The following is a 14,858-nucleotide window of genomic DNA, read 5'->3' as shown; positions in this document are numbered from 1 at the left end:
AGTTAAGCTATATATTATTGTAAATTAAAAATTAATAATTTTCGAATAACTACTCCCTCTTATGTAAGAAACATGTGTTTTTAAAGTTTAACTGTAGACACATTAACCAATTGGATTGGACGTGAAATGTTAAGATACCGGGGGATGGCCCGGGAGTCCAAATCAAAATACGTTGTACACTCTGAAAATACGTCACGTGTACGTAGTGCAGGAAGCGGAACAAGTGGAAAGGAATTTTCTTTTGTTTTGCGCTGTTAAATGCGAGTTTGAACGTCGGTAAGAATTTTAAGCCGATAATCGAACTGAAATTTGACTCCTGTATACAGTAACCACTCAGGTAAAATACACAGAAAATCACTAATATTCTTGTGTTATACAGTGAACGCCATAAAGCAGGTAGACAGCCTTTGTAGGTTACGTGAAAAGGCGTAGCCTAGCAAGCAAGCTAACCTGAATAGCACAGCTTGTGAATGTTAATTTGGCCTATAATTTGTTGTGTACTGAGATATTTGATTTCACCATATATTAAGGAATTTTGATGAAATGTCGACTGACATATTATTATGCTACTGTTCGAGAAGTGATGTTTCGACTTTGCACGCAGTTTCCTATAGGGGGCAGTGTGTTATTAATGACGGATTGACACAAGGCCTTTATGTGGACTGATATTGTACTTGGTAGTGCTTTGTAAAGATAACAGTTACACCGGCATTGTTCTCTGCGGTCATAATGGGTGAATGCACACTTTCAAAGACAATTTGAAAGTGTGCATTTACCCAATGCAATTTCCAAAACTTGGAATTATTCAATTATGTTTTCAGTATCTATGACTCCATCTAAAAACCTATTAACAATAAGTGTTTCATTTTCAGGTGTCAAAGAAAGCCTATCCAAACGGTCTGCTACTGTGAGTCAAATTACAGGAAAGCAGCATGAATTTAGAACGCCTACCCAATGAGGAGAAGCTTGGCTTATGCAGGAAATATTATCTCGGTAAGACTGGGCAGAGCAGCTTAGCTCTCTCCCATACTTAATAACAAAGTGTGGCCGCTACTTCGCCCCCCCCCCCCCCAAGTCTACAGTCAAAGTAGTCTGTTTCTGGTGGTGGTGTTCTTGATCTTATCACACGTTTGTAGTGTAAACGGCTGATGTTCAAATGACTGTCTATAATATTCCTGTTATCTAATAGCATTGTGTCTGTTTTTCTCAGGTGGGTTTGCCTTCCTTCCGTTCTTGTGGTTGGTGAATGTGGTGTGGTTTTTCAGAGAAGCTTTTGTGAAGCCGGCATACACCGAACAACTCCAGATCAAAACATGTAAGTGTTCTATATCAGTTAGTGGACAAGGTGTAAAACAACACAATCTGTGAGAATGATGCACAAATGTACTTTTAGCTTAGAACCAAGATGTGTTCATTATAGGCTTTCAATGTCTCGTAACTGCACATGAGAGGGCAGTGACTAACAACGGGATCTATTTGAATTCTTATTTTCCAGATGTAAAGCGATCAGCGTTAGGGTTGCTATTATGGGTAGCGGTACTCACTACATGGATAACCATATTCCAACACTTCAGAGCACAGTGGGGAGAGGTGGCAGATTATCTCTCCTTCACTATTCCACTGGGCATACCATGAGAAGCACGACATGGAGAAAACCGAAAGACACTGATGATCCACGTAACAACCAAAGCATGTCCCACATAGATCTGTAAAACAAATTGTCCTTTGACTGAAATAGTTATGGGTGTATCGGGCTACTGTACTAATATAGACAACAGCAGAATTGATTGGCATAAGTAGCATAGGAACCATGCATAGTTTAATCATTGTTATTTCCTTGACTTTAATGAATGGGGAAACGCTACGACTGCACCTTTCTCGAAATGTTCTAGTTGATTCAAAAGGTTAACATTTTAGTGTGTGACAGGTTGTACACTTTAGAACCTTTTTTTACGAGTGTATGTATGACAAATAAATCGTACGTCCATTAACTTTCTAAATAATATGTGCCTTTTTGTGTTCTTATAACAGAATACTTCTGTAAGTACGTAGATTGATTTGAGTAATTTGTGGCAGGTGAATAGCTTTCCAGAACAACAGAGCCACAGTGGTTTTAAATGAGTGTTTAGTTTATGATTCAATTTGAGCTTTGAGCTCTCATAATTGTAAAAATAGTTGTCACGCCTCAATAGTTAGAAGTTACATTTACTCAATAGCTTCAGTGTTACATTTAGCAGATGCTCTTATCCAGAGCGAATTACAGTAAGCACAGGGACATTCCCCCCAGGCAAGTAGGGTGAAGTGCCCTGCCCAAGGACACATCATTTGGCACGGCCAGGAATCAAACTGACAACCTTTAGATGATTAGCCCGATTCCCTAACCGCTCAGCCACCTGACTATCAGTATAACTCGCTGTTTGTACACAGTTTGTTTCAGTTGTTGTGATCACACCACCAGAGTGGGATTGCAGCATTAGTCATTTAAGTGCCTTTAGTTGATCTCTTTGGCGCCTATTGTGAAACTCAATAGGTCTGGAGAGAAAGCCCCCCTGCTCTACCCCCTCCCTGTTCTGGATCATGGTTGGTGCCATTTTTAGTCCCTCAGCTTAAAATTACAGACTCTAATACTGATAGACGCCACAAACAGGAAGGGCATGTTCCCATCAACACCTAACACTAGTTTGTTTAGTCTCACAGCATTTCGAAGTCACATCTGTCAGTACTAGGGGTCATGGTGCAATAAATAAAATAAGAATCAGGTGTGATGATGGGTCACGAGGAACGGCACACGTAAGCAACGTGTGGACATTGTAAAAGCCTGAAAGGACATCCTTGTTAGGAACATAATCCACTGTTAAGGTCACTGACATTGCTGTGGGACAGAATGATTTAAAGTGACTTATGAAAAGGAATAGAGTGTTGTCTCCAGTTATCTCTTCATTTTATTTGAACAAACAAATCAAATTAAATGCTGAATGGTATAGACTTTTTAGCGTGATTTAATCCCAGGTGTATATTTGATATGGTGCCAAGGTGTTATTGTCACATATTGCTGCCAATCCAAATTGATTAGTGTCTTTACAGTCAGGGAATTGATAAATAATGAATGGAGAGAACTGTTGTAAAGATTGTGAACATTTAGTGCTTATTATACTTTAAAATATGTGCATCAAGAGTACCAGTATCTAATTATAAGAAATATGAGGGAGGTTATACTATTGCACGTGCACTACCATGTGAATGTAATGACCTGCTCAGAGAGGGCAGGCAGTCATGAACAGTCTTTGAACTTATTTTTGGGCCAGTCAAAACAGACAGACCATACTGGTAAGTAGGAGCCTAATAAGTGAAAACAACAGGCACTGTAAGTGTGGTGTTGAATGAAAAAAAGCATCACACCACAAAAGAATGGCTTAATTCCCAGTTGATGTGTAACCAGTCCCGAAAAGAACATCAAGGTGCCCCCAGCAAATAGTTCCCAACTTCTTATGTAACTCCACCACCATAAATACACACTGTAACCACACTGGCTCCACCAATTGCCAGAAAGGGGTCAAGCACAGACGCACGGTGTTAAGTCTTCACTTGGCAGTCAGGACTAACAGGGACTTGCAGGCATCTCATACTGGTAAGTAACAACTCATTTGAAGTGTAAATATTTCATCCACACAAGGTTTTCAAAGCTCACTTGAACAGCAACGTAAAAGTCATCACTCTCAGACTCTTCAGTCCATTCCTGCAACGATACTGTGCGAGGGTGAATTTGAGACACAACCCAACAACGTTTTGTTTCTCAGAAGTGAAATGGATTTCTATCTGCCGCCTACATTTCCTGCAAGTGGTATCCCATGGGAGCGGGTCATACCTCCGCTGATTCCACGCACGTTTGGAACCTATCCCTCTGAGTTATTACTTCCAGCAGCTGAAAAGACTGGTACTGCGCAGGTAATGAAAACATTCCATAAACTATTCCTTTCAAAGTTAGATGGTGAAGCTAGTCCAATGCAAATATCTTCTAACCTCTTCTTGAAGGGGAATTTTACGTCTATAAATTAAAATAAATAAATGAATAAGTAGATTAACACAAGAAACTTGATAATGTCATTCTTTCTGCCCAATTTAACTTGCAAAACAAAAAACTGTTGGATTAACATGAGTGGAAGTGGAAAGATGGAGCAAGAAGCTGCGACAGCAAGGATTCCTAATTTCACTTTAGTACTAATCGATGACCATGTATTTCTCATGTTGGCAGGTGAACTGTGATCACAATGGATTCATGGTTCAGGTTGATGTGAAGCTCTTTAACCCAGAGGAGCTAATGGTCAGGGTAACCGGTCACTTTGTGGAGGTGCAGGGAAAGCATGAGGAAAAAAAGGTTTGTGTGCATGCTTTCACAAGAGCTGTCCTCTTCGCATAATCTGTACGCTAAATGGCAGACACATCAACAGCCCAGTGAATCAGCCAGGGTTGTCAAAACAGTTTTTACACAAGTCCCAAAGTAAGGGGTCAGGTGGCTGAGCAGTTAGGGACTCGGGCTAGTAATCAGAAGGTTGCTGGTTCGATTCCTGGCTGTGCCAAATGACGTTGTGTCCTTGGGCAAGGCACTTCACCCTATTTGCCTCGGGGGGAATGTCCCTGTACTTACTGTAAGTCGCTCTGGATAAGAGCGTCTGCTAAATGACTCAATGTAACGCATTCCTCTAAGTGTTCTGTGGTCTGCGTTTTCAAGGATGGGGCCGGGATGGTGACGAGGCAGTTTAACCGGCGGTACAGGATCCCAGACGGAGTGGACACCATGGCCCTGCAGTCTGCGGTGTCTCCTGATGGCGTTCTCATCATATCAGCGCCACTGCTGCAGGGAGAGGAGTCAAGACCGCTGGCCAATCCTCAACCATAACACACGCACACTTCCACACACCTACCACTTCAAACAAGCCAAAACACAGGATGACAGAAGCCTTAAAAATGAGCCGTTATGGAAATACAGGCACAAAGACTCCATCCTCCACCACTTACATAACCAAACGCTCTCTGAGAAGCTTCTGCACGTGCCAAGACACACATTAGCATCCTGGCATCATCACGAAAACACCCTGTTCTCTAAGCTTTGTACATACAGAACTGATTCCAACTCGTAATACATCTATCCTTCAAAGCAATAACAAAGCAAAAACTCATCAATCTTAATGTTTTATTAAAACAGCTATTCGTTGTAAATATTACGTAATACAATTTAAGCAGTGGACATGTTTAAGTATTGATGCACTATAAAACACCACAAATGTTGATGTATATTTACCAAGTATTTATTGTTGGAATATTTGTTGTCACATAAATAAATGCACAATATATTTATTTACAAATTATGTTAAAAACACTTCTGCGCTGTTTTCCTTTATTCTCACCAGTGGCCATCATTCCTCTTGGAGGTCTTCCAACAGTGAGTCTACCTCCCTGAAACAGAGAGAAATTATTCTAATTTTAGAGCTTAGTCATGGTTGCTTAAATACTAAGCCAAGGCTTGACTGACGAAGGCAATATCAGTGATATATGAAAAAGGAGGCTCACCAATAGATGTTGTTGACAGTAGTGTGTCTACACCCTGCAGTAGATGCTTATTGCTCATGAAGGTGAGGCTAAAACATACAAACTTGCCTCATTTGTTCCTTCACCCATCTTCTCTGTTTCCGAAGGACTTGAAGTAAGGGGTCATCTTCAAACTCCTTCTCATCTGAATCTTAAAAAATAAGTGATAAGGACAAACATTTTATAATAAAATATAATACAGTTGAATACACTGATGGGGAATACACTTTAAATCAAATATTTTTATTCCATCAAGGCATATGTATGGACATATGTTCAGTGTACACAGGTATGAATAGTCAAACATTTACAGGGCATTACCAGGCTATAACAGTTTGTGACTACAGCTCGCTGGAGCTCATTGGCACAAGTCTACAATAGGGGGCAGTGTTTTATTACATTTGTAGCCTACAAAAATTGTCCTCATGCCTTCACGTGTCTGACACATGACACAGTGGCCCCCGAAGGTGGATATAAATGTCAAAAGAAATATATATATATATTTGTTTGTTGTTGTTTTTAGAGCTGAGGAAGAGGAGGTTTAAGCCTAGTAGACCACACAGTGACCAGCATCTATTTAAAGAACGGGGTCAAAAGTCTCAGATCCATTCCTGCTCACCTTCAGCCTCTTGCAGCAGCTGGGAGATGACCTCCGTGGGTGGGTGCACGCCGGCCAGGGGAGCAGGGGATTGTGGGGGTGCGGGAGGGGTGTACCGCGGGGAGTCCAGGGACATGGGGGTCCTGGGGCCCGGGGGTGAATCCGGGGTAGGAAACAGAACCCCTGATATGACCTGCCAGGGAGACATTAGATCCCTCCCTCAGATGAAATGTACCGGAGCTGCACTGACAGGCTTTCATATCAATGAAATACCTAGAGGGGTGACTCGGAAGGAGTCAGCTGACAAAACGTGTTGCCGTCCCAGAATAGTCCAAGTCATGCTCGTACTTCTCAGAAAGTACCGACCTGTCCCAGGGCGCTGTGGATGGGGGAGGGTGGTGGCGCACAGTCTCCTGGGCGGCCTTCTCTGGTCAACCCCTGAGCTCTCTCCTGCCGGCCAGGATCCCCGCTGTTGTCCTTCCTCCATGTGTGGGCCCTGTCTGGACTCCTGCACTGGTGGACTGCTGCTAGGCTTGTGTCTGTAGGGACGGCCCTCTCAGCATGGTCCCCACGAACCCTGCAGATATTCAACTTCAATAAAACACATCGACGAATGGATCCGAAATGGGTTTTGGGTTGATAAAACCAACGAGTCTCACCTCGCCGTTTTCTTCTTTTTCTTTCTGCCGGATGTCCCTGGCTGCTTCTCGGACTTCTCCACATGTGTCCTCTGAGGAGCCTCCTTGGTCTTTGGCCCCTCGGCCCTCCTCCGCTCATGCACCCACTCCTCCCCCGTCGTCTCAGATGAAGCAGGTGGGGGGGAGGACTCGTGTTTACTGGCGGGTTCCTCCGTGGAGGTGTCTTCTGAGTTGGCTGGACCCGAGGGCTGCCTTGGGGCTACGTTACTCCCAGAAACCTGCCTTCTCTGGGGGCTTTTCCGGCGCCCAGGCTGCGGTGAGGGCCGGTCGGGGCAGGGCAGGACATCGCAGAGGAGATGCATGTGGGCTGGGACGGGGGCATCAGACAGCAGTTTGGACACAGTGGGGCTGGAGATAGGAAAAGAAGGCACGAGAGAAGGTGCAGGGTCGGGGCCGCATGGTCCATGGGGGGCAGACTCTGTGTCCTGAGGGGCAGGGGTGAAGTGAGGTGTGCCTCTACGCATGCGATCAGCAGGAAAGACAATCTGGGGGTAAAATCAAAGATCAAAAAGATGAATGTTTCCACATTTGTGAGAGAGAGAGATTTTGAAACTTTTGGGCAGGCGTGTTAGTGGCAGGTGTAGGTCTAAATACCTTATGATCCTGCCAGATGGCTGACTGTGGTTGTTGTGAAAGGGACTGTGGCCACAGTCTGGCATTTTCCATCTTTCTCCTTAGACGCCACTGGAACAGGATATCCTCCTCGGGGCGTGTGCGATTCGCAGAACGACCAAGAGGTTTAAGGGCGGGGTTAGCTTGAAAGGAAGCCGTCCTTGGATTCACTGTAGGTTTGATAAAGATTGCACAACAGGGTAATTGGGGCGGTGCCTGGTCTAGGATATACTGTATGTTTCTTGATGAAGACCTAAGGAGGAATGCCTTTAGAGGAAACTCATCAATGAGACATCTAGGGAATACATGCAGCTTGTCACTGCGCTGGATATGGCCTACCAGTGGTGGAGTCTATGAGACTGGGAATGGCAGGCCTGCGGACTGGCTCCTCAACACTGACAGGGGAGGAGAAGTCTGAACAGGCCAGGCCTTCAGAGCTGATGGGGACAGACCCACTGCTGACAGAGTGCTCGCTGGAATCAAAATGACAAGAACTATTAAGTGCAGTCAACAAAACAATCATTAGGCCTGATTTTGATTTCAGTTCATTCTGAAATAAATGATTTCATTGAGTAATAAACTGCAAAGATGGTTTTGGTAGTAAAACCATAGCATTTAATTGATTGTGAGGCATCAATGGTATACCATCAATGCTACTTGGGGGACAAAGACTGGAACTGCCAGGAATATATTTGCTAAATACAAATGGTCACATTATTCAACAAATGGCTTATTAGGACATTTATCAGTTTATGTTAGGGTCGGGGGCACCAATAAAAATTGTGTATCAAAACAGTTTGTTAGTGTCCCAATCCCAAGGAATTTGTTCACCTTCTGTGTAGCAGTCTGTTGGCTCTCTCTTGCAGCTGCAGTATCTCCGAGTCACCAAGGTAATCATGGGAAGAGTCAGACAGGCCCTGGGAATCGGAGTGTGTGTTTGTGTGTGTGTGTGTGTGTGTGTGTGTGTGGAGGGGAGTTCATTGCATTAGACACAGCATCACAAAAGGGTTTTAAAAGTGCCTCTAATGGTTGGGTGCATTTGGGATAGGCCTGTCTTTCTTCTGCTGATGTGGTGTCTATGGAAACAAATGTATCAGGCAACGTCCATGGAAATGACTTCTCAAGAATTCAAATAAACAAAAGACGTTGGCTCGGACATGTTGTGTATAGTTGGTCTTTAAATATTTATCCGTCACAAAGCAGAGTTTGCATGAAGTCCTGGCTGTGCCAAATGAAGTGTCCTTGAGCGAGGAACTTCACCCTGCTTGCCTCGGGGGGAATGTACTTACTGTACTGTACTGTCACTCTGGATAAGAGTGTCTGCTAAATGTAAATGTATGCAGACTTTCTATTATGCAGAACATCATCCTATATGTGATAGGAAGAGTAGTGGAAGACAAAGTATGTCCTTATTGGATGCATTTATTCTGAAAGAACACTAAGACCAGCCACAAACTGTCCCCATCCACGTTTTCTGACTCACCATAGCACTGAGATCTAGGAGATTTGTGCAGTTGGACAGGGTGGAGTCATGCTGAGGATTGCCGACTGGGCTCAGAGTGGAGGCCGTAGGGTCGTTTTTCAAACGAAACGAGAACTCTGTTCACAAGAAAATCAGAACGGGAAGTAAGCTGGATTGTGCCTGCTAAACACACCGTTTAAGCAACTTCTGAACGGGTTATCAAAACAAGGTACTTTTGTCTGAGGTTTGAGTGGGCGTAGAACTGGAGGGTAACGGCGAGGGTGACAACCACCAGAAAGGCTCCTGCCCTTCGCTCGTTCCAGGGCCCATCTGCTGACGTTCCTCTCGGCTCTGAGGTCGGCCATGACGGAAGCGCTCAACATACCTGGGACGGGGAGCCACAATGGGAAGTTAAAGATTTAGAACACACAAACACATGTATTCAACTGTCCCATTGTGCATTGTCATGTAGTGCCCTGTACTTTGCCAACACTGAATCTTCTCGATCTCCTCTTCCATCAGGATCCATAGACATTCCTGTTTGTTTAGCCTGTGTCACAGCATCTGCATTGGGTGAGGGAGTGGTGTTGGCTGGGGAGGACCCAAGATCGGTGGAAGGCCAGGATTCTGAGAAACAAGGCTGGGTGTCTGTGGCAGGAGGGGGGCAGAGGACTAAGTGGTTTGCTCCACTTAGGAAGCGCTGGTCCTCTGGGCTGAGAGACAGTGTTTGGACAGGCGGTGAGCCGGATGGCTTGGTGAGTCTAACAGGACTCAGAGTCTGATGTGGAAAAATGGGATCAAGATGTTGTACATGGAAGCTTTAAAGAAAAAGTAGAGGATTTTCTACACTAGAGTGTACGGAATACAGTACGTCATGTTTGTTAACTTACTGTTTTCCTTTGATGCTTTGGAAGCTTCTGGGTACGAGTGGGGTTGTAATGTGCCTTTCCCAAAGGAGGATCTTGCACGAATGGGTTCTGCCTTGTAAATACGGCACCAGTACTAAGAAAAATCGAATGCTGAAGCTTTGAAATCAACAAACATATATTCCTGCTGGTGCAATATTTTTTTCTGGTTTCTTAAAGTGATCAGCTAGCTAGTAGTAACTAGTAATGATTTTATCATCAACTCACCTGGACTTCATATTACTGAAGCTGTGTACTGAATTTGCAACCTCTGTGCAGAGGGGTTTGTTGTATTCTTGATTTATGAATAAAACTATTCTAACCAACTACTCAGCAAGCTCAGTCGCATTGCCCGCCTTCCGCGTTGGCTGAGTTACGTTGTCAGTAACCAAGGTACCAAACGACAAAAGAAAGATTATACGTAAGGCAGTAAATGTGTACCTATTAACATGAATTGACTAATAGATACAAAAAGCAACGCAACCACCAATCTTACTGGTGATAGTCCATAATTCTATATTTGAACAGATTGGGGAATTGTTCTGTTTGTTTACGTAAAACGTCATTTACTACAACACATTTTGGCCAATCCGAAAGTAATTTCATAAAAGCGACGTCAATATTAACCAATGACAAACGTAAAATTCGTTTTTTTTATGTCCAATCAGCAATTGGCAAGAGACGTCTAAGAGGTAGCGCGCAGAACTGCAAAGTCGAGCTAAATCAGCTAACCTAACGTTACCAAGTTAGCCACCAGTGACCACATAAGGTACACAACCTCGCTTGTTGACAGTGTTTGAAATTATTTTAAATGCTCAGCTAGACATATTGCTCATGTAAAATGTATCCGACGAATGGAGTTATTAAACTAACACATAACCGAGCTAGCATTAGTAGGAGTCCTAGTTTAGGACTGTTGATAGCTAGACAATCAACAGCTAGCTTAACTAGCTACAGTAGCTCTAACATCGTTAGCACAAACAGAACTGTACAGTATTTTGTTACTTCATTGTAGGTAGGTGGTTTCAGAAACCAAATATGTCTCCGAACATATCAATGTTGATTGTGTTGATATGGGTCATATACTTTCAGTAAATTTACCTGCTCAAAATTGTGTATTCTACTAGGACAGAAGTGTAGTCTTGGCCCATTGTTGTGACAATCGTTGACAAGTTATTACTGTGTCTGTGATACATTTTCGCACCCAGAATTATGCAACATCTTCTTCGATAAAAGACAAATGTAGTAAACGTCATTTTGAGGTCAATTTAAGGGCATTTTTTCCCCTGTCATTCACATGCTATTGTAGTTATTGATGGTCTGCTTGTAATTTTCAGAATCATCATGCATCACGTCAAGGTCAAGACCGAAAAGCCAGGTATGGGTGCCCTCTCTTCCTTAACATGTGACTTTCAGTTCGAGCTACTGTAGTTGTCAAATCATATATGATTTCTCCCTATGTGCAGATGTAGAGGGGAGTGGTGCTCGCGGCAGACTGGATGCAGTTCTACAGGGACTGGTAGAGAAGAGTGACAGTGAAAAGTAAGACACCAGAACCAGTTGATAGATCTTGCTGTGTCAGCATTGTTTGCTTGCATATGCCGTTAGATTTGATCCCAAATGTGTTTGATGGCATTTAGGTCAGGGGTCTGTGCAGCCCGGTCAAGTTTTTTTCTTACCAAAATCAATAAAACGTTTCTGTATAGACCCTCGCTGTACACCGTCATCTGCAAGCCAGGTCTAATCACCCTACAGCAGCGCCCTAACTCCCTAATGCTCTTGTGGCTGAATGGGCACACAGTTCCACAGATGCACTCCTAAATATTGTTGAAAGCCTTTCCAGAAGAGTGGAACCTGTTTTAGCCGGATTTAGGACAGGATGTCATAAAAGCTCCTGAAGGTGTCCCAATACTTTTGTCTATATAGTGTATGTTTAGTAACTGCTAAATACATATCATTGGACATTCTTTTCAGGGAGCAAAATGAAGATGATTCTGGAAAGATAGCGTCAGACTCATTAAACAAGTATGAATTACATTTTTACATATTTTTTGCCTTATAATTCAATTTTGGCTCTTACAATCCTGATTCCATGTTTTTTCCCCCCAGGGATTTGTCTCCATCCTCTGCTGGAAAGCGGTAAGACTGTTTCCAGAAACCTCTGTTGACTTGAACTGGATAATGAAAGCCCCCAACTTCTTCGATGGTTTTTTACAGGCAGGCATCCAAGTTCCCACAACACAGACGGAAGAAACGGAAGGAGATGGATGATGGTTTATCAGAGACGAACCAACACAAGCAAAGTAAACCAGGTTTTTCTGATAGAATCTCTCTGCAAAATTCTGCAGAGACAATAACTTGAGGTTTGTCACGTTTCCCTTATATTACTCATTGCTTTATTCCCATTCGATTACCCCTGTGTTTGCCAGATGCGTACATTATCAAGCTGTTTGATCGCAGCGTGGACTTGGCCCAGTTCAGCACCAGTAGCCCCCTATATCCTATATGCCGTGCCTGGATGAAAAACAACCCTGCCGCGAGAGAGAGAGCTGCTTCTCCTAGCCCCGCCCACAGCATGGGAGAGGACGAGGTGAGGTTGCATCCAGCAGTACGCTGACAACAAATGGAGACATTAATGTATCATTAGCAATTATATGTTACGGAAGTATGTTCAAGTGTCCATGCATTCGACTAAGGTTTTTCTTCTGAATGTCCAAAATATCCAGGTTACAGACATGCTGAATGGTAAGGGTCAGAATGTTTACCGCCTCCCCCCTCCTACCTCCTGTCCAATCAGCCCCTCTGGAGACCCTGTGAATCTGCGGATTCCGCCCACAGAAAAGCCCACCACCACCACCAAGGTACTGTTTTACTTGTGCAGCATGTACAAGATACATCAATCAATGAAAATGTTCATAGTTTTTTCTATAATTGTTTTATATGTATATGTTCAGCCAATAGATGCAGCCCCTGTGTCTGGTCCTCTCATATATAACCACATGGAGCGCTGGAAAAAAATCAGGCAAAAGTACGCTCTTGACAAATTCATATTTTGTAACATTACTATTGTGATCAAATCTTAATCTGTAATGTTGTTTTGATGAAGACAAATGTCTATCTAACCCACAACAAATGGCTTCTAGTATTTAACCTTTAACTTCTAACCTTTGAATCCAAATCCAATTGTGTTTTTAGATGGAAAGAATCCTCCAATAAAAACCAGTTGAGATACAGTGAAAGCATCCGGATCCTTAAGGAGATGAAGGAGATGTATGACCGCTGAGTGCATCTTGAACCAGCCTACAGAAGAAGCCAATAAGAGAGCTGGAAAAGAAGACAGGGAGGAGCCATGGAATGATAATCTATCCTATCATCCTTGGGCACAATAGAGTTACTGTGTAAACAACACATGCTGGACTTAAGATTTCGCAACAATGACACAGCTGTATGGTGCCCTTGTTCTTACTGTCACCTCAAGAAAGGATCCAAAGACAATCACTCACTTTTAGTTCTCTGCAATACATGCGTGTTCAAACAAGGGAGGAAGTATTTTTTTCAAGGGAGGATGTATTTTAGATAAATCAAATTGGCCAATCGTTTTCTAGCTGTGTCTGGTATGATGAATCCAGTATATGATGGTATTTTGGTGCATTTCAGTGTTGTGGTGCATTGTTATTTTTGATAGCTAAATGCAGTTTCTTTGCCACAAATGTAGAACTTGAATGTAAAAAATATTTTGTCACTCGTCTATGACAAGGATTACCTAAATATGTAAATGATACATTTATATATGTGAATATTTAAATTGTTTTAATTTCATTAATCATACATGTAATCAATTTCTATGAATTTGCTATTGTAATTTGGATTTAATGGGATTAAACTGAATCTTATCAAAGTGATAACTTGGCCAAATTTTGTAATAAATCTTTTGAATTTCAGTAATTCATTTTGTTGATATTATGAATCTTTCAGTGTTGTACTGAAATTTCATAATGTGTGTCATTACAAGTCAACGTTTTTTGTGTGTTTTTTTTTTCTGTGAATTTGACTGAACAAGTTATGGCAACGTGGAGTATATAGATTATGTCATGAATGTTACAAAAAAAGTTTTGATTTATATGCAACTTAACCGTTAAACTTCTGCAGAGCAAAAACTGTACATGTGAGCCTATAGTATACCTTTGTTTTGGTGGTTTATACTCAAGCCAGGGCTTTTATTTTCATACGATACTGATTCAACCTACATACGCAATCATATTAATGTGATGTAATCTCATGTAAATCTACTTATTCTTTCTCGGTGTTGACCAGGTCACGTTCATTCCTGGAAATGACTGTAGTGACACAAATCAGATAAACAGTTGAGTCTTCAAGATATTTAAAGTCACCTCAACTTTGTAAAGGTAGGCTACAGTTATTTAGTATAATGCTCAAACAAACTAACAAGGAAAATTAAGTATGGATATTATTTTTATTTGAAAAGGTCATATAGCTCATGTAGTCGAGTAAACATTTACTACGCAAATAAAAGAGAACATTGTCAGGCTACATTTGACATAGCCCTAAGTTGTATAGGCTATCAGAGTACAAGTACAACCTTAAGCCCTTGTTACATTTACATTTCATGACAACTATATATATTTTTATACTGTCTAACCGATATTGTTGCTAAGATCTAATTAAAGCTAAGATCGTATGCACTTTATAGTTTAGTCTTACTCATTGTGTTCTATCAAATAATGTATCCATTACTGTGTAGACATATCACTATAAAAGGTATTCGATCAGTTTTGATGGAAGCATCGGTTTAATGTAGGCTATCTATCCTACCACTCCTTTGTTGCTAATTCGGTAAACTCAACACAAATTGACAGATGCGAGTCATTTCCAAGGAAGTAGATGTGAATGATCAGAGAACAGATAAGAAATAAACCTTGTCATTAAGCAGTTTCAATTTCGAACTGCACCACATGTAGATGTCAATCTACACTTCA

The 14,858-nt window shown here is 42.1% G+C and overlaps 4 protein-coding genes across 7 annotated transcripts; 3 read left to right on the top strand and 1 right to left on the bottom strand.

Annotated features, from left to right (window-relative positions):
• Window positions 1–180: 180 nt before the first annotated feature.
• On the top strand, window positions 181–2,003 carry psenen (presenilin enhancer, gamma-secretase subunit). Of its 2 annotated transcripts, none has more exons than XM_084702565.1 (4): window positions 181–276; window positions 873–993; window positions 1,211–1,315; window positions 1,496–2,003. In XM_084702565.1, the coding sequence occupies exons 2-4, from the start codon at window positions 933–935 to the stop codon at window positions 1,633–1,635; spliced, it is 306 nt and encodes a 101-aa protein (XP_084558691.1). In that variant the 5' UTR covers window positions 181–276; window positions 873–932; the 3' UTR covers window positions 1,636–2,003. The 2 variants fall into 2 exon arrangements, with proteins under 2 accessions (XP_084558691.1, XP_084558683.1); XM_084702557.1 differs by having other exon boundaries at window positions 190–337.
• A 1,515-nt stretch (window positions 2,004–3,518) lies between these two features.
• hspb6 (heat shock protein family B (small) member 6) lies at window positions 3,519–5,377 on the top strand. The gene is made up of 4 exons (XM_084702544.1): window positions 3,519–3,628; window positions 3,798–3,945; window positions 4,253–4,375; window positions 4,730–5,377. The coding sequence occupies exons 2-4, from the start codon at window positions 3,805–3,807 to the stop codon at window positions 4,895–4,897; spliced, it is 432 nt and encodes a 143-aa protein (XP_084558670.1). The 5' UTR covers window positions 3,519–3,628; window positions 3,798–3,804; the 3' UTR covers window positions 4,898–5,377.
• proser3 (proline and serine rich 3) lies at window positions 5,341–10,430 on the bottom strand. The gene is made up of 13 exons (XM_084702367.1): window positions 10,090–10,430; window positions 9,847–9,958; window positions 9,439–9,734; window positions 9,190–9,341; window positions 8,978–9,093; window positions 8,326–8,411; window positions 7,834–7,967; window positions 7,477–7,664; window positions 6,844–7,367; window positions 6,551–6,761; window positions 6,206–6,377; window positions 5,569–5,737; window positions 5,341–5,454 (listed from the first exon to the last, which is right to left on the bottom strand). The coding sequence occupies exons 1-12, from the start codon at window positions 10,098–10,100 to the stop codon at window positions 5,637–5,639; spliced, it is 2,103 nt and encodes a 700-aa protein (XP_084558493.1). The 5' UTR covers window positions 10,101–10,430; the 3' UTR covers window positions 5,341–5,454; window positions 5,569–5,636.
• On the top strand, window positions 5,353–13,802 carry lin37 (lin-37 DREAM MuvB core complex component). 3 transcript variants are annotated; one of them, XM_084702432.1, is made up of 11 exons: window positions 9,314–9,711; window positions 10,530–10,630; window positions 11,199–11,239; window positions 11,328–11,403; window positions 11,836–11,886; window positions 11,971–12,000; window positions 12,079–12,164; window positions 12,291–12,451; window positions 12,588–12,722; window positions 12,816–12,889; window positions 13,057–13,802. In XM_084702432.1, the coding sequence occupies exons 3-11, from the start codon at window positions 11,206–11,208 to the stop codon at window positions 13,142–13,144; spliced, it is 735 nt and encodes a 244-aa protein (XP_084558558.1). In that variant the 5' UTR covers window positions 9,314–9,711; window positions 10,530–10,630; window positions 11,199–11,205; the 3' UTR covers window positions 13,145–13,802. The 3 variants fall into 3 exon arrangements, with proteins under 3 accessions (XP_084558577.1, XP_084558558.1, XP_084558567.1); XM_084702451.1 differs by lacking the exons at window positions 9,314–9,711; window positions 10,530–10,630 and adding an exon at window positions 5,353–5,440; XM_084702441.1 differs by lacking the exon at window positions 10,530–10,630.
• The last annotated feature ends 1,056 nt before the right edge of the window (window positions 13,803–14,858 follow it).

The sequence above is a fragment of the Hypomesus nipponensis genome, chromosome 2, assembly GCF_054491055.1.
Source record: "Hypomesus nipponensis isolate SF chromosome 2, ASM5449105v1, whole genome shotgun sequence".
Lineage (NCBI taxonomy): Eukaryota > Metazoa > Chordata > Actinopteri > Osmeriformes > Osmeridae > Hypomesus > Hypomesus nipponensis.
The sequence above is the reverse complement of the archived record's forward strand: the minus strand, read 5'-3'. Positions and strand labels throughout refer to the sequence as shown.